The 26676-nt window shown below is 44.6% G+C and overlaps 1 protein-coding gene across 1 annotated transcript; it reads left to right on the top strand.

Annotated features, from left to right (window-relative positions):
• Positions 1-951: 951 nt before the first annotated feature.
• Positions 952-1773, top strand: lratd2a (LRAT domain containing 2a). The gene has a single exon (XM_056297992.1). It carries the CDS (start codon positions 952-954, stop codon positions 1771-1773), a length of 822 nt encoding a protein of 273 aa, XP_056153967.1.
• The last annotated feature ends 24903 nt before the right edge of the window (positions 1774-26676 follow it).

The following is a 26676-nucleotide window of genomic DNA, read 5'->3' as shown; positions in this document are numbered from 1 at the left end:
GGCTAGTATATTACCTAGTATGAATTATAATCATGTTTTTTAATCACTGCTGTTTGATTCCCATTTCATCGGCTACGATGAAAAGGCGCGTTTTGCATCCAAATAAGGCAACGACTCCTCTTCAAAGACAGAAACGAAAAGGTTTTGGGCGCCTTCTGTAGTTCTGGGGAGAGAGATAACGCACCGGCACACAAGAAAAAAAGAGTTGCGATGATTACATCGATCACCCGATTGCAGGACGTAGGAGTAAACTAACGTGTTTGGTTTTTTTTTCCTGTCACCATCCTGGAGACTGTGTGTGTGTGTGTGTGTGTGTGGGGGGGGGGGGGTCAGCGCCGTGTCTGGGTGGTGCTGTGACATTTCAAAACGCGCACTATCGCTTTAAAAGCGAAGCCTTGGTAGTCTAAAGATGTGCCGTCGACGTAGTCGCCGTTCACACGAGCGGATATCTGCCGCGCGGTGCGGAAGCTTTCAACCGAAGTACTTCGTATAGAGGAGAGAGAAAACAGCAACAACAACAAACGACTATATTGGTTTTCAGCGGGTGAAAACTTGCGTCATCCTTATTATTGCTCCGTAAGCGACGGCAGGTGGACAGAAGTTCGCGCTCGGAAACAGCAGGTGAGTCACCAAAGTGAGGCTCCGAACTACACCTGCCCGGGGCTAGATTTGCTCGTTGAGTTGAGAACCACCGTAGTTTTTTGTTTTGGGGTTTTTTTGTTGCATGTACTCCGACGTACTTGCTAATAACGAAGTAATAAGACGTTCCCGTTTTCGCGTCTTGGAAGTACACCTGCGCGTCATTCTGGGCATGTGGATTAGTCTTTCCGACGCGGATGAGGGAGATTTGTGACCGAGTTGTGCGGCAGACGGCGGGTATGTCTCGCGGCTGTTAACAGGTGGAGTCCTCCAGCATCAGACTGCGTTCATAGTCGCTGCTCCGCAGGCGGCATGGGAAACCAAGTGGACAAGCTGTCGCATTTAAGTTACGCGGAAGTTCCCACGGTGGACCCGAACGGCTTGGACACCGAGGAGGGTTCGCGAATCGGGGTCTCCTACATCTTTTCCAACGACGACGACGAAATGACGGACGGCACGGCGGACGGCGCGGATAAGGAGCAGAATCGGGAGGAGATGCTCTACGACAGACGAGACGACGTGGAGTGCGCCGTATACCACCACGACCAGTGCGTTTACGAGAAGAGCACCGAGTCCGCCGATTTGGAAGTCTACACGCCGGAGAACCTGCTGAATAAATGCAACGCGGGTGATTTGGTGGAGTTTTTGGCCGCCGGCCAGTACCCGCACTGGGCCGTGTACGTGGGAGACTTCCAGGTGGTGCACTTGCATAGATCCGAGGTTAAGAACAGCTTTCTGACAGATGCCAGTCAAGGGAGGAGGTGCAGGATCGTGAACGAGCTGTATAGATTCAAGCCATTCGGCTCGGACGTGGTTGTGCAGAACGCGATGGAACAGGTGGGCTTGAAGGACCGAGAGCTGAGCTGGCGGAACTCGGAGTGCTTTGCAGCCTGGTGCAGGTTTGGCAAGCGCGAGTTCAAAATGGGTGGGGAGATACGGATAGGCAAGCAGCCCTACAGGTTGAACATCCACCTGTCCGACAAGCGGTCCCACGTGCTCGAGTTTCAAAGTTTGGAGGACGTGATCGCGGAAAAGAGGAGGAACGACCATCTTGGCAGGACAGCCGTGTTGCGGGAGCTCGCCAGTCATTTCGACAGTTTTGCAGAGATTCAAGGTGAACCGAGCGCGGAGTGACGGCGAGTGTAACCCCCCCCCCCGTTGAGTCTCACGAGTTCCTCTATATACGTTTTGCAAGTGCAGTGCCCGTAATCCCATTTTACACCCTGCTTTAACCTACTGCAAACGTCTACCCATGTATGCACTACTCTTTATTACGGCAGAGAGTATAATTTACTCGTTTGTTTTCTTTCATGTGTTTCAATATGGTCTATATTGGCCTGTGACAAAGTTGATGCCTTGAAGCCATAATCCTCAGTATTCCCCAGTGCATAATGGACAAAGCAGTTTAATTGGCTAAAAGTAATTGAATTGATTCAATTAAATGATATGCCCATAGCACCCCCCCCACTCCACTCCCCTACCCCCCATCCAGGAGTACTGGCCTTGTAAGTCTGCTTTAAAAGCCATAAGCCCAAAACCAAGTACAGTTTATGTGACCACTTTCATAACATGTCTTATGTGCTCCTTGTGTAGTCAAACTCTCAATTCTCATTCATCACCTTGTCCAAAGTGGGAGAACTGCCCATTTGAATACAACGAGGATTCTGACTTTTTAGGCTTTTCTTACACCAGCAGGTTGAGTTGGCTTATATTGGGTTGATCAACATGTTAACTATGCTAATAGTATAAGTCGAGATAATCAACATTCCTTGTTTCATTTGAATTGCATTTCGTCGTTAATACTGTGACATGCTGTGTGACGTTATTCTAGGCAGTGTTGTCTTTTTTTATGTGCCTACTTCAGATCCATCGTCTCTCACCGACTGTTTGGTTTTAGTGAACAAATACTGAAACTGAGTGTAATGTAATATAGGCATATATTTGTAATGGCTCTGAGGTGAGCTTTATTTTTTGCTGGATTCATTTAGGCACAAGAGGTACGTCTTCTAACTCTTAGTGCCACAGAATGTGATTTTTTTGTGTGCTGCCTAACAGCCCCAAAATTAAATTTGTTTTTTTTATTTTTTTGTTCAGACATCTACAGGAAGTTCAAGTTTGTGTAAGAAAGAGTTAAGATCAGAATTTCTGGTCCTGCGTGAAGCCAGCGTACACATTTGCTATAATGTGATTGCAAAGTTTGGTTGTAAGAAACAAGCAAATTAGGCCTATGTCAACAGCTAACGTGAAATGAATGGAAGTCATAGGGGAAACTGGCTAAACTCCTTTATATCTACGTAAATCATTATGTAATGAGGGCTCACGGAAAGGTGAATCAGTTCATCTGGACACAACGTTTATTGAGAGAAATGTTTCATCACACCTCTAAGGGACCTCTTCAGTTTAAACTGACTGCAGGTATCCCCACCCTTATAAGCAATACAGTCGTATAACGACCGAAAACAACCATCGGTTTCATGCAAATATGACCATTAACTAGAGTTTCAATGGCCATGTTTACTATTCACAGAGGATTGGGTAATAGTTGCAAACACAGCAATGTAAGATGGTGACAGATATACTCTTAGTCCCCCCCCCCGGTTCAGGGATGGTCGTTCCCTCTTCACATAGATGCCCTCTTTGACTCCCCATTCAAACCAGCGTTCCTCCCTATCAAGGATGTGCACATCCTCATCCTTGAAAGAGTGGCCACTGGCCACCAGCTCCGAACCGGGGGGGCTAAGAGTACATCTGTCACCATCTTACACATCTTACAATACTGTGATTGCAACTATTCCCCAATCCTCTGTGACTAGTACCCAGTGCCATTGTAACTCTAGTTAATGGTCACGGTAATGTGCATATGAAACTGATCGTTGGTTTCGGTCGTTAGGTCACTGTATTATTTATAAGGGTGGGGACACCTGCAGTCAGTTGAGACTGAAGAGGTCACTTCTGCCCCTTTTCCACTACATGGTACCGGCTGAACTCGACTCGACTCGACTCGACTCGACTCTCCTCTGTGTCATCTTCCATTACTATAACAGTACCCCCTCAGTGTAGCTTTTTTGGAACCTCGACAAAGGCGGTAACAGAAAAGTGGTAACAGTTACAAAAATGCCAGTACTTTCCAGTAATGGAAAACGAAAAAAGGGCGAGTTGAGTTGAGTCGAGCCGAGCCGGTACCATGTAGTGGAAAAGGGGCATTAAATGAGTGATGAAACGTTTCTGTCTCAATAAACGTGTTCAGATGAACTGATTCAACTATCTGTGAATTTCTTACCTGGATTATTGAGCATGCATAAAGACATGTAATGAGGACTACTTTTACACAGAATTAAAAAATGTCAGTCTAGCTTAAATTCAGATTGTAATTGATGGGTCATTTTTGCTTCTATTAGCAAAGAACCAAATCAATTTTGCTTAGCTAATTGCTAGCATCTCAGGCTGAAAAGCTACCTGAATATCATATTAAAAGCCGATTTTTATTTATTTTTTTGTTGGTATTGTTGCGTTTTACATGGTAAACAAATGTTCTACTTGGTGAGATTGAGACGACATTTACATGAGATGGGCAAACAAATAGAAATGGTCCATGAGGAATAATGGAATTTAAACGTTGAGGTGCGATTTCAAAAGCGGATACTGGTGTTGCATCAAGGAGAAAGACAGTCAACCCAGTCACCTCTGTTAGATGTATGATGTCCAAGTAACATGAAGATACAAACTGAGCTCAAAAGAAGCGTCACAGGTCCAGATTGTAAGTGCAGCAGTCACAAAAACTGCAGAATTATTGAAAATAGAAAAGGGTACAGTCTTAAAAGCATGATGCTAAAAAATTTTTTTTTTTTTAAAAATCAACAAGACAAAAGCATGGACAAGCTGCACGGGCAAGAGGAATGGTGCTCATAAATCGCAGTTTGGTGACTAAGGCAAATGCTTATTATAAGGGAATGGAGGATGGACACTTATTGCAACATGCTGGTTGATAATACCATGAGGAAAATGAGCCCACAAATGACCGCAGAGATTAATCCGTACCTCTGTGAAGACACAGTTGTAGCAAAAGTGTAACCAGTGAGCTTCATGAAGATGGACTAGACTGCTCGAGCCCAAGGCCAAACTCCAAAGATGCAACAAACTGGTGTAAGAAGTATTAAACCTAGACTCCTGAGCAATGGAAAACAGAAATATGGTCTGATGAGTCACTTTTGAGACTTTCCACATCTCAGCAGCTTCTTAATTATGAAATAGGCCAAAGGATGCCTTCAACCCACAACTAAACCCATCACTGTATTTACAATAGTATTCTCAGCATCTCATGGCAGTTCTTCCATTTGACGGTTGCCCCTCATGGTCCTGTAATGCCAAGTAACACATGGTGCAACAACTTCAATTATGTGATGTCCCTATCTTGCATGATGGTGACAACCACTGCCACACAGTTTTTTAAGAACATCAGTATGAAGTCAACCCCCCCCCCCAACTGGGGGGAGGAAGATAGCGTGAGCCTCCCATGCGCTACGTCCCCCTGGCAAAACTCCTCACTGTCAGGTGAAAAGAAGTGGCTGGCAACTCCACATGTATCGGAGGAGGCATGTGGTAGTCTGCAGCCGTCTCTGGATCGGCAGAGAGGGTGGAGCAGCGACCGGGACGGCTCGGAAAAGGGAGGAAATTGGCCGGGTACAACTGGGGAGAAAAACGGGGGAAAATAATAAAAAACCGCTTCATTTTCTCAAAAATTTTTTATTTTGTCTTTTTAAAAAACCTAGGTCTTGTTGACATGTGTAGGGAGAGCTGTTTGTCTGTTTCAGAGCTGAAAAAAAACCCCAAACAAAATGTCCTATAGTTCTGTGGTTTTACCTCACGTGGGTGCCGCATATTTGCCTTTGAATTTTACATTAAAATTCAAGCAGAGGGTTTTGAATGGGCATCGGTGCATTACAATTCAGTACTTTGTGTGTTATGCTGAACCTGCATGAACCATGGAACTGGACTTGGGAGTTGATTTCCCATGGACATCCTGCTAAGTTATGTCAGTGAAGAACAACGAACAAACTAATTCACACTGCCTGTTCCCCTTCTGCTCTCTCTCACCTGCAAGGGAGATTGGATGATATCTTGGTTGTGAAGGGATATACTTTAGTGATTTGTGTGGCGAAATGCATGTGTGGAAATGTGTGATTTGGCTCGTGTGTGTGTGTGTGTGTTTCTTTATCCTCTCTAATTGGACAGTGCATGGCACTTGGAGAAGGTTGACCACGGTGTTCAGATGTAAAATAATAGCAGTGAGTGAATGTGTAACTGTGTGTGAAGGCACCTCCCTAGCAGCACAGCGTGCAGAGGACATGCATATCTGAGTTGTCTGGCTTTGAAACAGCAGCCATCTGCCATTAACTACCTTTCTGGCCATTCCCTTTGATGGGATGTGAAAACGTGGAGTATGCCAGAGCCAATGCAATTACACTCAGCTGTCAGTGTCTGCCTACAGGTATTTGGATAAGGCTACATGTTGTTTTCCAAAAGATGCCGATGACTCGATGTGATCAGCTCCAGTGTAATTGTTTACAGTTTGAAATCGTGACGTGTAGGTAGTTCCACTGTGGCTCAGTGAAACAACATGAAACAGGTGAAACGGATATTTGTGTTTGCTGTAGGCCTACATGTTAATGCCCTAACTGTTGAGGACTATAGATGCTATTTTAAGAATAGGTTTTTACATGCACAGCTTCACAGACTGTTATATCGTGGACTTAAATATCTGCCTGTTTGCTGTCCTAATGCATTAACTCTACATCAAGAAAAGCAGATAAATACTGACACGCAACGCAGCAAGGCTAATTTGTGATTGGCGTCTCATTGCATGAGCCGAACATGAGGCGAGCCTTGTGTTTCTCTCCCGCTAGCACGATCAGCATGGTTTAGCTTTTGGAAAGGACATGCCCATCTGGGCCTGATGCACCATCAGAGACCAAAACATAACTAAAGACTTAAATCTTTTCAAAATGTTAGATCACACAAGGACGCGTCCCATGCGAGGACTAATCTGCTAGCTAAATATATAAGTATTCAGTGAATTTATAAGATCTTAGATCATGTTTAAAAGTGAAGTGGACACTTAGTTGGGTTTATAAATTTGAAAATAACCTTTTTCCATGTACTTGTCAAACTCATAGAATGCACGAGAAATGGACCTGACTCAAGTCTTCATGATTATGATTTCAGCCAAAAGTATTCTGTAATAATGTGTATTTCACATAATTAACAGAAAAAAGTGATATTTTTGCTAAAATGCTGCAGAACCTTAAAATAAACGAACAACGAATGCATCCTAAACTAACGTAAATACATTAAAAAAAACTTGACCACAAAATAGTGAATCTCAACTTTCATTCCATCCTGAATAAACCCCAGATTTATAGGGTCACGTGAATTCCAGTGTCTGGGGATTAAAATACACAGATAGGAGTCTAAAGAAATTGGTAAATCACAGCAGTGATTGACAACAGAATTTGAGCAACACAGACACACACAAATGCATAAAGCAGGGTAGATATGGAGTCCTCAGGAGCCCAAGAAGCGCCTTCATTCTGGTCTTAAACTGCAGTGTTTTCTCCTGATATCAAATCAAGTGTGACTACATGGGACATGCTTGGACTCAATAAAGGCCATCAGCAAAGGACAACACAGCTCCGGGTGTAAATGTGCCAGAAGCCCTGACAGGAAGACTCCCTGGTAGCTAAAGGCTAGTGTGTAAAATATTGGGACGTAGTTGCCCTGGCTATACAGCAGGCTTGTAAGAGTTGACGTGGCAGGCGTTCACAGCGAGGACTTGAACACTATCAGTGGCCATAACACGTTTGAGTTAAGTGTATGCATTATTAATCTCCTGTGCTGTGAATCACTGGGCAGTCTTCTATCTTCAAAGACATTTGCAACGGTTTTAGAGAAAAGCCTGTCATATTCACATCCATGTCCCAGACTGCTCACCACACAGCTTCTGTTTTGCAAATGCCATTTAAGTGTGTGTGTGTGTGTGTGTGTGTGTGTGTGTGCGGGCGGGAGTGTGTGTGCTAAAAACAGTGTCCACAATGCATTTTCGCTACAGAGTTTGAAGGTCACTGCACAGTCAATAATTTGGATCTGCACTAGCGCCTCCTCTGGTCGGTTGGGGTAAGATCGCGGATACAAGCGGCTGAAATGACTTTCCTCCGTAGGGTGTCTGGGCTCAGCCTTAGAGACAGGGTGAGGAGCTCGGACATCTGGAGGGAGCTTGGAGTAGAGCCGCTGCTCGTTCGCGTCGAAAGGAGCCAGCTGAGGTGGTTCGGGCATGTGATTAGGATGCCTCCTGGGCGCCTTCCTTTGGAGGTTTACCGGGCGCGGCCAATTGGGAGGAGACCCCGGGATAGACCCAGGACTCGCTGGAGGGACTACACGTCCAATCTGGCCTGGGAACGCCTTGGGATTCCCCAGGAGGAATTGAAGGGCGTTGCAGGAAAATAGAGACGGACAATTTCTCTCATTGACTGCACGAGTCATTTATTTTCCGTACAAACCAACAGCGAGAGCGACCTGGCGCTGCTCTAACGATCATTGTAGCTCACCCTGTCGACCCGGAAACGCTTCCTTAAAGCCACCGTGTCTACCTAACGCCGAACATCAAAACCGATTATGGGGAATTATGTCCAATTATTCCGGTTTCCGATGGCGAGGGTTTAAAGTGGACGTGGAGGAGCTACAGCTTACATGGTAATGATCGTCTAGCTAGCATTAACGTTTATTAAGCTATTTTTTAGCTATTTAGTAAATATGTGCCAGCTCACATCAATGTGAACTTATGCTAACGTTATAGCCTCCAGTAGCCCACATTAGCACCCATTGCTCATTATGGCCTGTATTAGCATTATATTAAGTTGAAGTATATTAATTCCTTCCATAATTAATCTGTGTGTGTGTGTGTGTGTGTGTGTGTGTGTGTGTGTGTGTGTGTGTGTGTGTGTGTGTGTGTGTGTGTGTGTGTGAGCCAGGTCAGGGTTTACCAAAACATGCCAGAGAAAAGAAAAGAAAGGTGGACATCAGGATGTTTTTTTTTTGTAGGCTCAAAACACCACTGTGTAAGTAGGAAGACCCCTGTAATATTACAAATACTCGTTTATAAAGTCCTCATAGAAAAAGAATGAAGGGCTAATCCAAATGTTCGATAATTGTGCCATTAGATAACAACAGTAAAACAAGCTGTGGAGGGCAGCAGCAGCAGCAGACAGGGACGGGGAGTCTCAGGTAAGGTTTCACATATTTTTGAGAAAATTCCATGTTTGTGGTCCCCCCACATTGTAATGAGATCTGCACCCTTGAGAGGTTGACAGAAACATGGCAAAGGACCAGCTGGAGACTGAGAAGAAACATGTGGATTTCATTTTTTGCCTCTGTTTATATCTCATCTTTCTCAAGACAGCACATTTTGGCCCTTATTCTTTTAATTCAGTAATTTTGTCACGACAGAGGGCCCTGTTTCCGCTGGTGTTGAGTCATTTGAAGTAGGTTTTGATGATTCAAATGAGCCCTTTAGTCATCAGAGTTGATTATCATCAGCTATCTTGACACTTTTATTAAGCTGTGGAAGTACAGTGAGTGAGTATTCAGCTTTTTCAACTAACAGCCTTTGAGAGGGGTACACCTTTGACAAACATGATCCTCATTATGGCTTACGGTCTGGGCTCCATCGGTGTAATATGTCATGTCTCACAGCATTATATTGTGTATTCAAGGACACGAAGATCATATTTGTTCACCACACAGACACTCATTCTGTTTGCAGACAGTGTAATGTTCTTTAAATTGGCTGGGACGCCAAAGGTAAATTCATCAACTCACTGGACAACAAAGATTTTTTTTCTTGCAATTATAATTAACATTCGGCTGCTAAATTGGAGGACACAGGGGCAGGGCATATGAGTCATAGGACACAGTGGCCCAATAATTTCTTCCTATCTCTTATCTGTTTACACAGCTGCATAATCTGGCAGGGTACTCTGCTTAGACCAGCTTGGTGCAGGGCTAAACACTTCTGAAACAGAGGCTAACGACGTCGTGAATTTAATCGACTTTTTTGCCACATTTGCATATTTTGCAAGGACATCTTCCTCTTCCTCTCATCAACCTAATATAGCAGCCATTATCTGAACATCTGGATGGTTATATTCCTTAATTTGCAAATAAGGTCCCTTTTCATGGCTTAAGGCGTTTGCTGTTCTTTCACACTATTGAATAACAATGTCTTATACTTACCTGAACGCAACCTTTTTTTCATACTACCCTCGGTCTGCCTTTCCTCATGTATTTTTTTTCTTGATACTGCAGTAAAGTGTCTCTTTAATCCTGTTAAGCCATGTGTAAAATTACACAAATATTGCCAGCGGAAGATTAGTTAGTAATATTATTTTTAACATCTGTGCTTATTGTGTATGTGCCTATAAAGCTTTTGCCCTGAGTCTGAACCGAAAAAAATTACATTCTGCTGCTTGCCTGGTATCACCTAAGATGAATTAAAGCTCTGAGTCAATAGCTGATGTTTTGCATAAATTCCAGACTGACTGTGTTCAGTGAAGGTAGATTTAGGGGTGCTGTGGAAGAAAAGTCCACACTTTATATGCTTTACAAGTGGCCCTGTCCTGGTGGGCTCACTACTAGGTCCCACAGGACCCAACACTTAGACACCTTCATAAGAGCAGAAATGTTTGGAATGGATTAAGCAAAGTTTGAAGGATATGTTAACACCCAGTCTGTGTGTGTGTGTGTGTGTGTGTGTATGTGTATGTGTATGTGTGTGTGTGTGTGTGTGTGTGTGTGTGTGTGTGTGTGTGTGTGTGTGTGTGTGTGTTTGTGTGAGGTACTTTTTTTTTTTTTTGATTTTCCTCTCCAATTGTACCTGGCCAATCACCCTGCTGTCCGAGCCGTCCCAGTCCATGATCTACCCCCTCTGCCGAGCCAGGGGGGGCTGCAGACTACCACATGCGTCCTCTGATACATGTGGAGTCGCCAGCTGCTAATTTTCACCTGGCAGTGAAAAGTTTCGCCAGGGGGAGTAGCACGTGGGAAGATCACACTATTCCCCCGAGTTCCGCCTCCCCCCCGAACAGGCACCCCAACTGACCAGAGGAGGCTCTAGTGCAGCGACCAGGACACATACCCACATCCGGCTTCCCACCTGCAGACATGGCCAGTTGTGTCTGTAGGGATGCCTGACCAAGCCGGAAGTAACATGGGGATTCGAACAGGCGATCCCTGTGTTGGTAGGGAACAGAATAGACCGCCATGCCACCTGGACGCCCTATATGGGTGAGGTAGATTTGACAGCTGGACTACGGTATGTTGCTCTGATCGGGTTACCCCGTTTATATCCACATGATGTGACAGTCATGGGGTACGAGTGTTTTGTATTGACCGGTGAAATGTCGATAACCACTTATTGACTGTGCTTGCTTCATTCCTCTCATAGCCTAAATTGATTCATTGCCTGAAACCATCAGCCTTTTTGATCTATCAGGAGCAGCTTAGTGGACTGCAGCCCAGAGCTTAAAAGAAAGGGTACTGAGGAGGAGGAAAGTACAATTTGCATCCGGCTTGTCATCATGCATTTAGGATTTCCTGCTACCAAACAAACAAACTTTCGAGAGGTTGGCTGGGTAATTGGTTGTTTAAAGTGCTATGCACTTGAAAGCCTTAAAAATCGCTCTGCATCACATTGCCAATTTTCATATTGGTTATAAATACACATGGGTGATGAACATTTTTGACTATTACTATCCTCAATTATTGTTATATGTTATTTCCAAACAAAACTTTTCAGAGTGCACTTGCGTCCTCTCATCCTCATCTGGCTAAAGGACTATTTGTCACAGGAAGACTGATGATAGATATCAGTCTTTTCTAATGAATATCAAACATGCAATAGTACCCTTGTGGACAATGCCTTTTTTCAGGGTAGGGCTGGGCAGTATATTGATATTATATCAATATTGTGATATAAGACTAGATATCATCTGGGATTTTGGGTATCGTAATATTGTGGTATGACAGAAGTGTTGTCTTTTCCTGGCTTTAAATGCTGCATTAAATTAAAGAGACCCAATTTTCTGAACTTATTAGACTGTTCTAACTATTATATTATTTGTCTCTACCTGTCTGGACATCATATCCACATTACTAATGAATGTTTATCAAAAATGACATTGTGTAAATACACTGATCAGCAAAAAAATTAAAACCACTGACTGGTGAACTAGTGATGAGAATGATAATTATCATTGATTATCTCATTACAATGGTACCTGTCAAGGGGTGGGATATATTAGGTAGCAAGTGAACAATCAGTTCTTGAAGTTGATGTGTTGGAAGCAGGAAAAATGGGCAAGCGTAAGGATCTGAGCGACTTTGACAAGGGTTAAATTGTGATGGTTAGACGATTCGGTCCGAACATCTCCAAAACGTCAGGTCATGTGGGGTGTTCCTGGTATGCAGTGGTCGGTACCTACCAAAAGTGGTCCAAGGAAGGACCGCCGATGAACCGGCAAACAGGGTCATGGGCGCCCAAGGCTCATTGATGCATGTGGGAAACGAAGGCTAGTCCGTCTGGTCTGATCCCACAGAAGAGCTACTGTAGCTCAAATATCTGAAAAAGTTAATGCCGGCTATGATAGACAGGCGCATCACAGCTTCTTGTGTATGGGGCTGTGTAGCTACAGACCGGTCAGAGTGCCCATGATGACCCCTGTCCACTGCCAAAAGCACCTACAATGGGCACATGAACATCAGAACTGTACCATGGAGTAATGGAAGAAAGTGGGTCAGTCTGGCGAATCACGTTTTCTTTTACATCATGTGGATGGCTGGGTGTGTGTGCGTCATTTACCTGGGGAAGAGATGGTGCCAGGATGCACTATGGAAAGAAGGCAAGCTAGCGGAGGCAGTGTGATGCTCTGGACAATGTTCTGCTGGGAAACCTTGGGTCATGGCATTCATGTGGATGTTACTTTGGCACGTACCACCTATCTAATTTTTAACATTTAATGTTTTGGCTGACCAGTGTATTTTGTGAGCGTACCAGCAGTCATCTCTACAATATCATCAAAACATCGATATCGAGATATTTAGTCAAAAATATTGTGATATTTGATATTGTCCATAACGCCCAGCCCTATTTCAGGGTTATATTCAAATTGAGCCTTGCTCTTCAGACACTCTTTTCTGTCAAGCACATGATGCAAATAGGCCATAATGGCATAGTCCCCTGAGCCACAGCTCGCCGAAATGGAGAATACTGACCATATAAATCGGATGGCAGAAGGAGTGTAGTAGACGGGTAGACCATCTACCAACAGCACCTCCCTGCTGGGTGAGTGCAGACAGCTGAGCTCACTATAAGTGGCACATGCCATCTGTCTGGAGGTCAGGGGACCAAGGTGTTGCTCCATATATGTGTCACTGTCGTCTTCATTGTGAAACTGGAGTGGGAGGGCAATGCCTCTCACTCTGAAGTTGATCTCAAGGGCTTTTTCGATTTTTAAGATTTCTTTGGCCAGGGCAAAGAGAATCAAAATTGTCACCAAACTGTGCTGTTGGTAGCTACGGTATAGCTATACTGTTAAATTGGGGTCCTGATAATATGGGGAGATAATACGTTTGGACTGGGACTGGAACTGGGATGCCTCCGGTGACTTAATCAGCACCAGGAGCTAGTCAGTTTGTCTCTCTGTGCAGTGAAAGAGCTTTGCCTTACCCGTGTCTTCCGAGAGCCCATTTGTTCAGATCCAGCGTCAGTATGGTGGACTCCATTTTACTAATGACTCTGGTGACGGCTTATATGCTCTCACTAACAGGCCTGCCAAAGGAGAGAAATTGACTCCCGACAAAGGCTTCATATTCCATAGAGATCTAACTGGAAGAAGGTCAGTTTGTGTTTGGTGGCAAGTCAGTATAAATGGTATTTTTCTTCTCCCTTAAATGCAATCTTCTACTTGATGTCTTGGTAGTGTAAGGGGATTGGATCAGGGCAAATGAGCCGACATGTACTAATTGCTGTTCATTTGCATAATTGCATGACTTCCAAATGCCATCAATGTGGCAAGTCAGGATGACAACTTAGTTTTAATGAAGCGTTGCCATTCTGACATGTATGAGTGAACACTGACCTGAATGATGTTACAAAATGATGCTGTAAACTACATTTTACCTTCACAGCCAAGAAGACAGGTTAATGGCTTTGTAGTTGAAGTTTCATTCCTTAATTTTCTAAATCTCTTTTCTCAATTCTTTGTCACACAGGATTGTTTGAAATGGCATTAGTTGAACCTCATTTTTTTCCATTCAAACTCTATTGAGAAGGGTTTGTGGCTAGATTGACAAAGATGCTGTTTCAAAACCATATACCTGGCGCCTACCCCAGGTTCCAAACCCTAGCCTTGAAACACAAAAATAACCCAAGGCTGATGGAGGGAAAATGAGCCGGACAATCAGGGCTTGAATTGCTGATCAATCTTTCTTGGCCTTCCGGGAAATTCTAACATGTTTTGGAGGAAAAATTATAAGGTACAAGCTGCTATTCAGTTTAAGGGTTTTCTAGGGAGCTTCAGATCAGACAGCTCACTCATTAGTAGGTCCTCATCTGAATCCCATCTTTTCTCCTTGTGGAGTTAGAATATCCTTTACTCTGTCAAATCTACCCTGCATCATAAGTCAGACACTGAGGAGACCCTATTTGACCGGATAATGTTACTCCCATGCAATCAGATATTACATATTTGCTATCCTATTTGATAGATGGATGAATATAAACAGTGTGTACCTTTTGGACATGCTTTAACGCACAATGTGGTCTCCACTGCCTTGAAGAGCAGTTGCATTGTGAGTTGTTTGACTCTTGGCTTTGCTGTGATGATCTCACATCTGACAGCAGTATGTTTAAGATAAAGAAAACAGACGGGAAGTTGCCAGTCTCAAAATCAAATTGTAAATGTGTAGTCTTCCTCCCCAGAGCTCACTAAGCCCTACTCCTCAATTACAGCCGACAGCCTAACAGTGGGCTGTAGTTCACTTGGGTATTACCAGTGGTGAAAAGTATTTCCCTGTTATGTGCCCTGTGTATTTGTATTCACAGTATGGATCAATCCCTCTATAATGAGCTCACACACACACACAAGAGGCATATTCTGATCACTCCCAGGGAAGCCTGCTGGGCCAATCAAAGCCGTAGAAATTCCCTGGTTTCAAGAGGCTTGATCACGACGCTGGTATTTGATAATAACAGCAGCACAGAAAACAAAGGATCAAGTCACAGCATGGGGCACAATTGAGAACCTTGTTCAAACTTGATTAACACAAGGTTGCTTTTGCATTGTGCAATATCACACGGTATGTTAATAACTGCATGACGAGTCACGCTACCCTGCTTTTTAAGAAGATGAAGAATGGTACTCCAGTTTCTCCACTATTTGTCATCACAGTTGCAGTGCGCCCTATGCACAGGGCATTGGTTCAAGTTCATATGCAGTGCACCACCATGTTCAGCCCTTGGCACACCGAGACAGGATGTTGATGTGCGATTTTTTTATTTTTTATTTTTTTACATGTAACGCGCCTCATGAATCTGGCTTTCAACTTGCTCCCTTGCTCATAAATTGTTTAGTCTCTCATTTAGCTGTACCATCTGCGTAGACTGTGTGCGACCCCTGCAAAATGTTTTGGAGTGAGTGCATCTAAAAATATAAGCTTTTGTAAGATTTTGAAGATTGTGTGTGTGTGTGTGTGTGTGTGTTTTAATTATTATAATACTTCTTGGCAAGAAAATTGGCAAAATGTATTTTCTCTGCACCACACCACCATTCTCTTTTAGTCTCTCCCTCATATTCTATCCCTTGGTATTGCCCATGTGGTTTCATTCGAGGTAGGATTCACAAAAACGCCATCGGCAGAGATGTAACTAAGCCACGCTCTATCAACTTTAACATGCTCAAACAGGGGCATCCGGGTAGCGTAGCGGTCTATTCCGTTGCCTACCAACACGGGGATCGCCAGTTCGAATCCCCGTGTTACCTCCAGCTTGGTCGGTGTCTCTACAGACCTACAGACACAACTGGCCGTGTCTGCGGGTGGGAAGCCAGATGTGGGTATGTGTCCTGGTCGCTGCACTAACTCCTCCTCTGGTTGGTCGGGGCGCCTGTTCGGGGGGGAGGGGGAACAGGGGGGGGGGATAGCGTGATCCTCCCACGCGCTACATCCCCCTGGTGAAGCTCCTCACTGTCAGGTGGAAAGAAGCGGCTGGCGACTCCAGGAGGAAGCATGTGGTAGTCTGCAGCCGTCCCCGGATCAGCAGAGGGGGTGGAGCAGAGATCGGACGGCTCGGAGGAGTCAGGTAATTGGCCAAGTACAACTGGGGAGAAAAAGGGGGGAAAACATCAACAAAAAAACAAACAAACCAAAACATGCTCAAACAAATGAATCTTTTGATGAAAGTTTTTGGAGTGTTTCTGATGTGTCAGCTTGCTTTTTCGGGTTGTTGGGTTTCCCTAAAATCATGATTCAGATGAGTTAACGTTAGTGCTGTTGATCTGCTGCAAAAGCATCTATTTTACAATGTCAATGTGTAGCATCCAGTGAGGATATGATGTAAATGATATGTAACGTTAGCTACTCGACTGAAAATATGCTGTCAATATTGGGCCTAATTCTTTTTACAGGCTTAAGTCGTATTGTACTGTTCATAACAAAGTCAAACAACAGTTGTGCTTCGCATCTATGATACTTTATGTCCGTGTTATATAAGGGAAGAGTACTGGAAACGCATCTCTACACGGCTCTCTGTGTTTACTCCTTCCCACGATAGCGGTGAACATTTCATGATAGACTAACGCTGTAATGCAAGTGACCAGGTGCTATGAATGCACACTCGTTCTACATCGTTGAAGAAGAAAGAAGAAATAACTTATTTTCATACCATGACATCAAGTCCTGGGCAAGTAATCCATTAGCTTTAGCGTCTGTTATCAGTTCTCTGGACCACAGATAAATACGTTCAGTACAGAAAGTCTGTCTGACAGCAGACTAAACAGATCCTGTTTTAGTGAGACTCTTCTGAGGCTCTCAGCCCCTGAGGGAAGTAGGTTATGATCGCTGTCACTGCAAGGAAAAAAAAATCTGTACAAATGCCTGTGTGTGTATCTGTGTGGTTTGTGTATGATAAGACTACAAAGGGGTATGGAAGGATGTCATTAAGACAGGCTACCCACATCTTTCCTGCCTGCAAATGATTCACATGGTGCCCTAAGTAGGAAGCCATGTGGGCATCAACCTCTCGGAGGACAGACATGTCTCCTCCAGGTGCCACAGCACCCCCTCCCCCCGCCATCCCACCCCCCAATCTCAGCCGTACAACAGCCGACCTGTGCGCCTCCCAAGCAGTGAGAGACTCCCCATGTTTGCTGAGGTCAAAGTCATCTGTCAAGCTGAGGAGACGGCTGGCTGGCTCCACGGAGGTAATTGGTAGCATGGCTCCTTTCTGGGGGAAGCTCGACCAAAAAAAAAAAAAAAAAAACTCGGCATCGTGTGTCAGTGATGTTCTGAGAAGCACAGGCTCTCGGGCTTCTGATAGCTGGCTGTACTTCTGAGCGAGAATGGTGCACAAGCTGGGAGAGGAAACACATGAAAGAGACACAGAACTACACATGGGCACAGCAACAATCAAACCCAGGTGTGCGTGTTCACGCCTGCATAATAATTTTGTGAGATGTGTGTCATTATTCACCGATGAGCCAAAACATTATGACCACCTGTGACCACTATGGCGTTTGTCCTCCTTGTGCTGCCAAAACAGCGCAGACCCGCCAAGGCATGGACTCTACAAGACCCCCGAAGGTGTCCTGTTGTATCTGGCACCAAAACATTAGCAGCAGATCCTTCGAGTCCTGTAAGTTGCCAGGTAGAGCCACTGTGGATGGGACTTGTCTGTCCAGCACATTCCACAGATGCTCATTCAGATCGCGAGATTGCGATCTGGAGAATTTGTAGGCCAGGGCAACACCTTGAACACTTCCTCAAACCATTCCTGAACAATGTGTGCAGTGTGGCAGGGTACATTATCCTGCTGAAAGAGGTCACTGCCATCAAGGAATACCATTGCCATGAAGGGGTGTACCTGGTCTGCAACAATGTTTAGGTAGGTGCCACGTGTCAAATTGACAGCCATATGAATAGCCGAACCCAGGGTTTCCCAGCAGAACGTTGCCCAGAGCATCACACTCCATCCAACAGCTGGTCATCTTCCCACAGTGCATCCTGGTGCCATCACTTCCCCAGGTAAAAGATGCACACGTACACAGCCATCAACATGATCTAAAAGAAAACAGGACTCATCAGATCAGGTGACCTTCCTCCACTGCCCCAAGGTCCAAGTCTGATGCTCGCATGCCCATTGTAGGCGCTTTTGGCAGTGGACAGGGGTCATCATGGGCACTCTGACTGGTTTGCAGCTACACTGCCCCATATGCAGCAGATTCCAGTGCAGTATGTGTTGTGACACATTCCTCCCATATCCATCTTTAACATTTTTTGTGACATGTGCCACAGTAGACCTACTGTCGGTTCAGACCAGACGGGATAGCCTTCGTTGCTCTCATGCATCGATGAGCCTTGGGTGCCCAAAACCCTGTCACTGGTTTGTGGTTTGTCCCTCCTCAGACCACTGTCGGTAGGTACTCACCACTGCTGACTGCAAGTACCCCACAGGCCTTGCTGTTTCAGAGATGCTCTGACCGGTCATCTGGCCATAGCAATTTAGCCCTTGTCAAAGTCACTCAAGTTTTTACTTTTACTCCTGCCCGTATCTCCTGCATCCATCATATTAACCTACCCAAACCTTGACATGAGCCCTGTTTTGGAGATGATTAACGTTATCCAGTTCACCTGTGAGTGGTCATAATGTTTTGGCTCAACAGTGGTTAATAAATATTGATACCCAACATACTTGCACATGCACACTACAGTTAAAACCTGAGATTCAGTCATGGCAGAAGATGATGAATAAAAGGAATTTCTTCTCTTGAAACACAGTCAATTTGATATTTGGATACAGTGGTCTCTCGGGGCTGTATTGTTGAGATAACGTGCCGTTGTAAACCTGAAACCTGTCAGAGCATAAATCAGACAATAAAGGCCTTGCAAATGCAGGGCAAACGTTTTTCACTAGTCATGCAAAACTACATGTTGACAGTTCCTTTTAACGTTAGGTTAACAAAGCCAGGATTATCTGACTCAATAGACTATTAGACTTGGATTTTTACAGGAAGCATTTACCTGCCACCTAACCAACAAGTCACACGCAGGAAAGCATCCATTTGCAATGTGTGATCATCCTATACAGAAGATATTCAAAAGAAGACAAAGGGCTAGAATATCGCTGCTGTTACAGGAGAAAATGGGACTGTCTTATACTGTAGCTTGTTTGAAATGTTGAATGTAAAGCTGTGTCTTATGAATCACTACAGGGGAGGTTTGTGTGGACTGCTAAGCCCCAGGCCAGGGATAACTTGAAATGCCAGAAGGATTCCAGGGCAGATTTCCACCAGGATACGGGTTTTAATGCAGGGTTTAGTTCCAGTCGCGCTGTATGAATTGGAGGCTAAGCCAGCTAGTAGAAAAGGCTGGTTATACATCTTTCTAACCACTTCCTTCTGTGATCATGGTGGGTGATAACAACTGTATACAAGCAATTACAAATTCTTTCATGCTATTATGAAGATTTTTGTGATGTCAATGCTACTATTCTATGTCACTGTGGTTTCCCTTAATTATAGTAGAAAACACCCCCTCCTTGGAAAGACCATTATTAGCATGACGTCCAGTGTCTGTGAAAGCCAGAAGGTGTTCGCGTTAAATTGCCCTCTGCTATTACCATGTAAATGACTTTTTTACCCTTTATTTATTGAATCATTTAATTATTTATTGAATCAAGCGAGGAGAGTGTGCTAAGAAGGTGGAAGGAGTACTTTGAGGGGCAGATGAATGAAGAAAATGAGAGAGAGAGAAGGTTGGATGATGTGGGGATAGTGAATCAGGAAGTTCAGTGGATTAGCAAGGAGGAAGTGAGGGCAGCTATGAAGAGGATGAAGAGTGGAAAGGCAGTTGGTCCTGATGACATACAGTGGCTTGCAAAAGTATTCATACCCCTTGAATTTTTCCACATTTTGTCACGTTTCGACCGCAAACATAAATATATTTTATTGGAATTTTATGTGAAAGACCAACACAAATTGGCACACAATTGTGAAGTACAAAGAAAATTATACATGATTTAAAATTTTTTTTTACAAATAAAAAACTGAAAAGTGCAGTGTGCAAAAGTATTCAGCCCCCCTGAGTCAATACTTTGTGGAACCGCCTTTTGCTGCAATTACAGCTGCAAGTCTTTTGGGGTATGTCTCTACCAGCTTTGCACATCTAGAGACTGAAATTTTTGCCCATTCTTCTTTGCAAAACAGCTCAAGCTCAGTCAGATTAGATGGAGAGCGTCTGTGAACGGCAGTTTTCAGATCTTGCCACAGATTCTCAATGGGATTTAGGTCTGGACTTTGACTGGGCCATTCTAACACATGAATATGTTTTGTTTTAAACCATTCCACTGTAGCCCTGGCTTTATGTTTAGGGTCGTTGTTCTGCTGGAAGGTGAACCTCCGCCCCAGCCTCAAGTCTTTTGCAGACTCCAACAGGTTTTCTTCCAAGATTGCCCTGTATTTGGCTCCATCCATCTTCCCATCAACTCTGACCATCTTCCCTGTCCCTGCTGAAGAAAAGCACCCCCAGAGCATGATGCTGCCACCACCAAGTTTGACAGTGGGGATGGTGTGTTCAGAGTGATGTGCAGTGTTAGTTTTCCGCCACACATAGCGTTTTGCATTTAGGCCAAAAAGTTCAATTTTGGTCTCATCTGACCAGAGCACCTTCTTCCACATGTTTGCTGTGTCCCCCACATGGCTTCTGGCAAACTGCAAACGGGACTTCTTATGGTTTTCTTTTAACAATGGCTTTCTTCTTGCCACTCTTCTATAAAGGCCAGATTCGTGCAGTACACGACCAATAGTTGTCCTGTGGACAGATTCCCCCACCTGAGCTGTGGATCTCTGCAGTTCGTCTAGAGTCACCACAGGCCTCTTGGCTGCATCTCTAATCAGTGCTCTCCTTGTTCGGCCTGTAAGTTTAGGTGGACGGCCGTGTCTTGGTAGGTTTGCAGTTGTGCCATACTCTTTCCATTTCCGGATGATGGATTGAACAGTGCTCCGTGAGATGTTCAAAGCTTGGGAAATCTTTTTATAGCCTAACCCTGCTTTAAACTTCTCCACAACTTTATCCCTGACCTGTCTGGTGTGTTCCTTGGACTTCATGATGCTGTTTGCTCCCCAATATTCTCTTAACAAACCTCTGAGGCCGTCACAGAACAGCTGTATTTGTACTGAGATTAGATTACACACAGGTTGACTCTATTTAGTCATTAGGTCAACATTCGATCATTCAGCAATCATCAGGCAACTTCTGAAGGCAATTGGTTGCACTCAGAGAAAAGGGGGCTGAATACTTTTGCACACCGCACTTTTCAGTTTTTCATTTGTAAAACATTTTTTGAATCATGTATAATTTTCTTTGTACTTCACAGTTGTGTGCCACTTTGTGTTGGTCTTTCACATAAAATTCCAATAAAATATATTTATGTTTGTGGTCGTAACGTGACAAAATGTGGAAAAGTTCAAGGGGTATGAATACTTTTGCAAGCCACTGTACCTGTGGAGGCATGGAGAGAGATGGCAGTGGGGTTTTTAACTAGACTGTTTAACACAATCTTGGAAAGTGAGAGGATGCCTGAGGAGTGGAGAAGAAGCATACTGGTACTGATTTTCAAGAACAAGGGCAATGTGCAGACCTGTAGCAACTACAGAGGTGTAAAGTTGATCAGCCACAGCATGAAGACATGGGAAAGAGTAATTGAAGCTAGGTTAAGAGGACAGGTGATGATTAGCGAGCAGCAGTATGGTTTCATGCCATGAAAGAGCACCACGGATGCAACGTTTGCTTTGAGAATGCTGATTGAGAAGTATAGAGAAGGTCAGAAGGAGTTACGTTGTGTCTTTGTAGATTTAGAGAACGTATACGACAGGGTGCCGAGAGAGGAGATGTGGTATTGTATGAGGAAGTCGGGAGTTGCAGAGAAGTATGTAGGAGTGGTGCAGGATATGTATGAGGGAAGTGTGACAATGGTGAGGTGTGCGGTTGGAATGACAGATGAGTTCAAGGTGGAGGTGGGATTGGTTGACGGACAAGATCAGACAGGAGTCTCCATGGATGATGATGTTTGCAGATGACATTGTGATCTGTAGCGAGAGTAGGGTGCAGGTTGAGGAGAGCTTGGAGAGGTGGAGGTATGCACTGTAGGAGCAAGATGGAATACCTATGCGTGAATGTGAGTGAGGACAGTGGAATGGTCAGGATGCAAGGAGTGGAGGTGACAAAGGCATTTGAGTTTAAATACTTGGGGTCAACTGTCCAAAGTAACGGGGAGTGCAGTAGAGAGGTGAAGAAGAGAGTGCAGGCAGGGTGGAGTGGGTGGAGAAGAGTGTCAGGAGTGATTTGTGACAGAAGGGCACCAGCAAGAGTTAAAGGGAAGGTTTACAAGATGGTTGTGAGACCAGCTATGTTATATGGATTGGAGACAGTGGCACTGACGAAAAGACAGGAGGTGGAGCTGGAGGTGGCAGAGTTGAAGATGCTAAGATTTTCACTGGGAGTAACGAAGAAGGACAGGATTAGGAACGATTATATTAGAGGGACCGCTCAAGTTGGACGGTTTGGAGACAAAGCAAGAGAGGCTAGATTGAGATGGCTTGGACATGTGTGGAGGAGAGATGCTGGGTATATTGGGAGAAGGATGCTGAATATGGAGCTGCCAGGGAAGATGAAAAGAGGAAGGCCAAAGAGGAGGTTTATAGATGTGGTGAGGGAAGACATGCAGGTGGCTGGTGTGACAGAGGAAGACACAGAAGACAGGAAGAAATGGAAACGGATGATCCGCTGTGGCGACCCCTAACAGGAGCAGCCTAAAGTAGTAGTAGTAGAAGTAGTTATTGAATCATTTAAGTGTGCGTTTTACATCAAACTCCTGCTTTACATTTACCTTTAGCAGCTGCCCGGCACCACCACCACCATCACAACAACAACAACAACAACAGCAGCAGCAACAACGACAAGAGCAACAATGACAATAACAACAGCAACAACAACAACAGCAGTAGCAAAAACAACAGCAGCAGCAGCAGTAACTATAACAACAACAACAATGACAGCAACAATGACAACAACAACAGCAACAACAGCAACAAATAAGCCAAGGCCGGCTGTTGAGTGAAGGGAGAGTGACACCCCTTCACTTTACCCAATATGTTTCCAGCTGTTTCAGGCTATCAAAATGTTGACGTTCAATTTACAAGATCAGAAAAACCCAGACTACCACCACAATACATAGCCACATCACATTTCATATTCACATGTCTACAAAACAAAGCATCACTATATCACTCTTGCTCCTTCTAACTTGCCAACAGCATCTTTTCTCTAACGTTCTGTTCCAGGTACCGCTTACCACCTCTCTTAGGTAAATCATAAGACGGTTTAATTGCGGTTTCATCCCTCAAGTGAGTCTTCACATGGCTAAACTGAGAGCAGCCCCACTTTATGTAGCCACAACCTCGTCTGGTAAATATTGTGAATAAACTTATAGTGTAAACAGATTTGATTAACTGCAACTTCTTGAAGCACCGTTAAGACGTCAGACGAGTGTTTAGTCTCCAAGGCGTACAGATATTTGGAGCACGTCTCCTGTCCGCTGCTGTTAGAAGAGGACTATTTATGTGACTAATAAGCTAGCTCATATTGATGCGGTCCTATCTCACTTTGTCAGCTAGGCCTCCGCTCGAGGTCTGAGCACCTTTTAATCTTTGCAACGGTGTGTTCGCTCGGCTGAAAACGGTGCCTCAAGGTGCATTTTCAAATCACTTTACCTTTCCGCCAGTTCTACTTTTATTTTCTGAGAGGATACCAAAAGTGGTACCTGATATCATCACCGAGGCAGACTCATTCCACTGTCACCCTCAAAGCCCTCCTGAAGGTCATGCCGAGTTGTCTTCGCTTGACGAGAGGCAGTGCCGCCCTCTTGACAGAGAGCCAGCCACAAAGGTGGCGATCGTCCGTGAATCATATATCAATTTAGGCCGAGCTGATCTTTCCTTCACAGCGAGGTGGTTTGGCGAGACAAACCTGGCATGGTTGGCTGAGTGAAAGTCAAGAATTGAGGTCTTATCAACATCAAACAACAGCGTCCGTCTGTTCTCCCCTCCGGATGCAAAGTGCCTTAAGCATCCAGGGTTCAAGAGCCCGGTTGAATCTGTTCATTTTGAAGTTGTGTCGAGATGCACTGCCGTTGATGATGTCGTTTGAACTTGTCGAGCCGAATAAGAGTAGAGGACCGTAAAATGATCTACTCGCAAAAGAGCAATATGTTCACCTCCGTGACTTTAAAAAGTAGTACAACAGCACACACACATTTGCAGCAGATCAACTTTGCTATTTCAAAACTGGACATGCCTCTGATTTACACTTCTCTTCTCACGACATTTAAGAGCACCATAGCGTCAACCATTTCTAAAAGCGCTATATTTTGTTGTAAGCTACTGTTGTAAGACAGTGTAAGTAGAGACATTGACTGTTCATTTCATTCAAAAAAAAATCTAATAAGATCAGAAAGTTGTCTCACATTACTGTAATTTTTTTTCTTTGATTTTTTTTGGATATATTTTATTAATCCCCGTGGGGACATTTTTTCTCTGCATTTAACCCATCCTAGCTGTGTAGCTAGGAGCAGTGGGCAGCCACCGTGCAGCACCTGGGGACCAACTCCAGTTCGTCTTGCCATGCCTCGGTCAGGGGCACAGACAGGAGTATTAACCCCAACATGCATGTCTTTTTAATGGTGGGGGAAACCGGAGCACCCGGACGAAACCCACCGCAGACACGGGGAGAACATGCAAACTCCACACAGAGGACAACCTGGGATGACCCCTAAGGTTGGACAACCCCGGGGTTCAAACCCAGGACCTTCTTGCTGTGAGGCAACAGTGCTAACCATTGGGCCACCGTGCCGCCAATAATGCTGCCTTTAAGACCAGGGAATGACCACATATAAGCTAAATCACAGTATTATGGTAACCAAAATCCCAGGTGGTATTGAGTCTCACATTACAGCATCGACATTATTTGGACATATTGCCCGTCCACATAATCTAGACGTGTCGGGTAGTCCTCCCGATAATTCCTCAATACATAAATACACTTGCATTGATATTACTTGTTCTCCTCACAGTCGTTCTTGTTATGGCTTCACTTTATTTGCACAGACGCAGACAGATGTGACAGATGCACAACAACAGGAGAAACTTGTGATGGCAGTGTGGCCAAAGGTCTTTTTCCTGCTTTTGTGATTTCCTCAGCGGGCAGGCGCCAGACTGCGAGATGATAACAGGGCTCGGTAGCCTCTGAGGTTGCTTTTGGGGGACGGATGGGTCGAGGGGACCTTGGAAGCAAAGGCCTGGAGGTGGACCGCTTGGCTGGACTACTCTTCAATAGACACCTGCAGCTCTCTCTCTTCATGGCATCTCACCCCCTCTCTACGGTTCAGTGGCGAGCGAGGTTAGGGAGGGGAGAGAGAATGGCAGGAGATGTGTGTGTGTGTGTGTGTGTGTGTGTGTGTGTGTTTGGGGGGTAAAGATCAGAGACATGGGTTGTGTATAGAGTGGCAGGAGAGGAGGATTAAAGCTGCACAGAAAGAGGTGACTGACTAAAAAGGAGGGAGAGAGAAAGGGGGGTGCAGTTTGGGCTTTGAGCAGAGAGATAGAAGCGAGGTGGGAGTTGGAGAGCGGTGCCTGGGAGACAGAACAGCGCCCTGCAACCATGCAGACCTCAATACAGAGACAGCTGGGGACAGCTGTGCTCGGCGGGACACAAGAGGCTTTATTCTCACCTTTAAGGCTGGCTGTTAAGTATCTCCCCCTTAACACTGCTCCTAGGGCGGAGGAAGCTTGTAAGAGCTGGGCCCAATAGGCAGGACAAGACCAGTGGTTTACTGGGGGCCAAACGCACCCCAGCACATTTTACCAACCTTTTTATTTTCTGAATAGCGTTCACCCACCTTTTCAATGGCCTGCTTAAATATTCATTACATAAATTCATAGTATGCATCAAAGTAGACAGCACCCGACTGATGTAAATGATAGAAAACGATGTGTTCCTATGGGGACGCACATAGATGAATGCTTCTCTGATAATCCTGATTGTCTGATGATGATCACTGACTGGAGGGGTTTCTCCCCCATCTTTTTCCCTCCCACTACACCATTGGACTGGCTTGTGTGTTTTCAAGTGATTGCGCACACTGTGGACAGTATATTTAAGTTAAAAAAAGGGTATGTTGTGAAACATACAAGGTTGCCTGGATTATTTTTTTGCGTCGTGACACTTAATAATCATGAATTATCGGAGGGCAGATTTGCCCTCACTGTCATTTCCCCTTTTCTGACAGTGGTTTGATAACCAGAGAGCTACTCAGTAGCGAATCTTAAACTCTTGAGAGAAAAGTTAAAAAAAAAAATATTTTTTTTTAAATTACAACAATGATGTATAATAAAACCAAAGAACGGGACATTGCCATAATAATTTCATGCAGTATAAATATTTATTGCATTTAACTTGTAAGCACCTCTGCAGCTCAGCTTGCAGGCTACAAGCTGAGCTGCGAGGTGGGGTGGGCGATGGGGGGGGGGCTCTGATTTTAAGTTTTCTGACGTGCTGGGACACTCTCGGGCATAAGCATAATTACAACCTGACAGCATGTGGAGGTCCTCACAAAGAACCATAACAACCAGAGACGAGTGACCAGAATACGCGGAAAACGCA

This window comes from Lampris incognitus, chromosome 18, assembly GCF_029633865.1.
Source record: "Lampris incognitus isolate fLamInc1 chromosome 18, fLamInc1.hap2, whole genome shotgun sequence".
Classification (NCBI taxonomy): domain Eukaryota; kingdom Metazoa; phylum Chordata; class Actinopteri; order Lampriformes; family Lampridae; genus Lampris; species Lampris incognitus.
The sequence above is the reverse complement of the archived record's forward strand: the minus strand, read 5'-3'. Positions and strand labels throughout refer to the sequence as shown.

Coding starts and splice junctions, on each gene's coding strand:
- lratd2a (XM_056297992.1), top strand. CDS start 952: ATGGGAAACCAAGTGGACAAGCTGTCGCATTTAAGTTACGCGGAAGTT.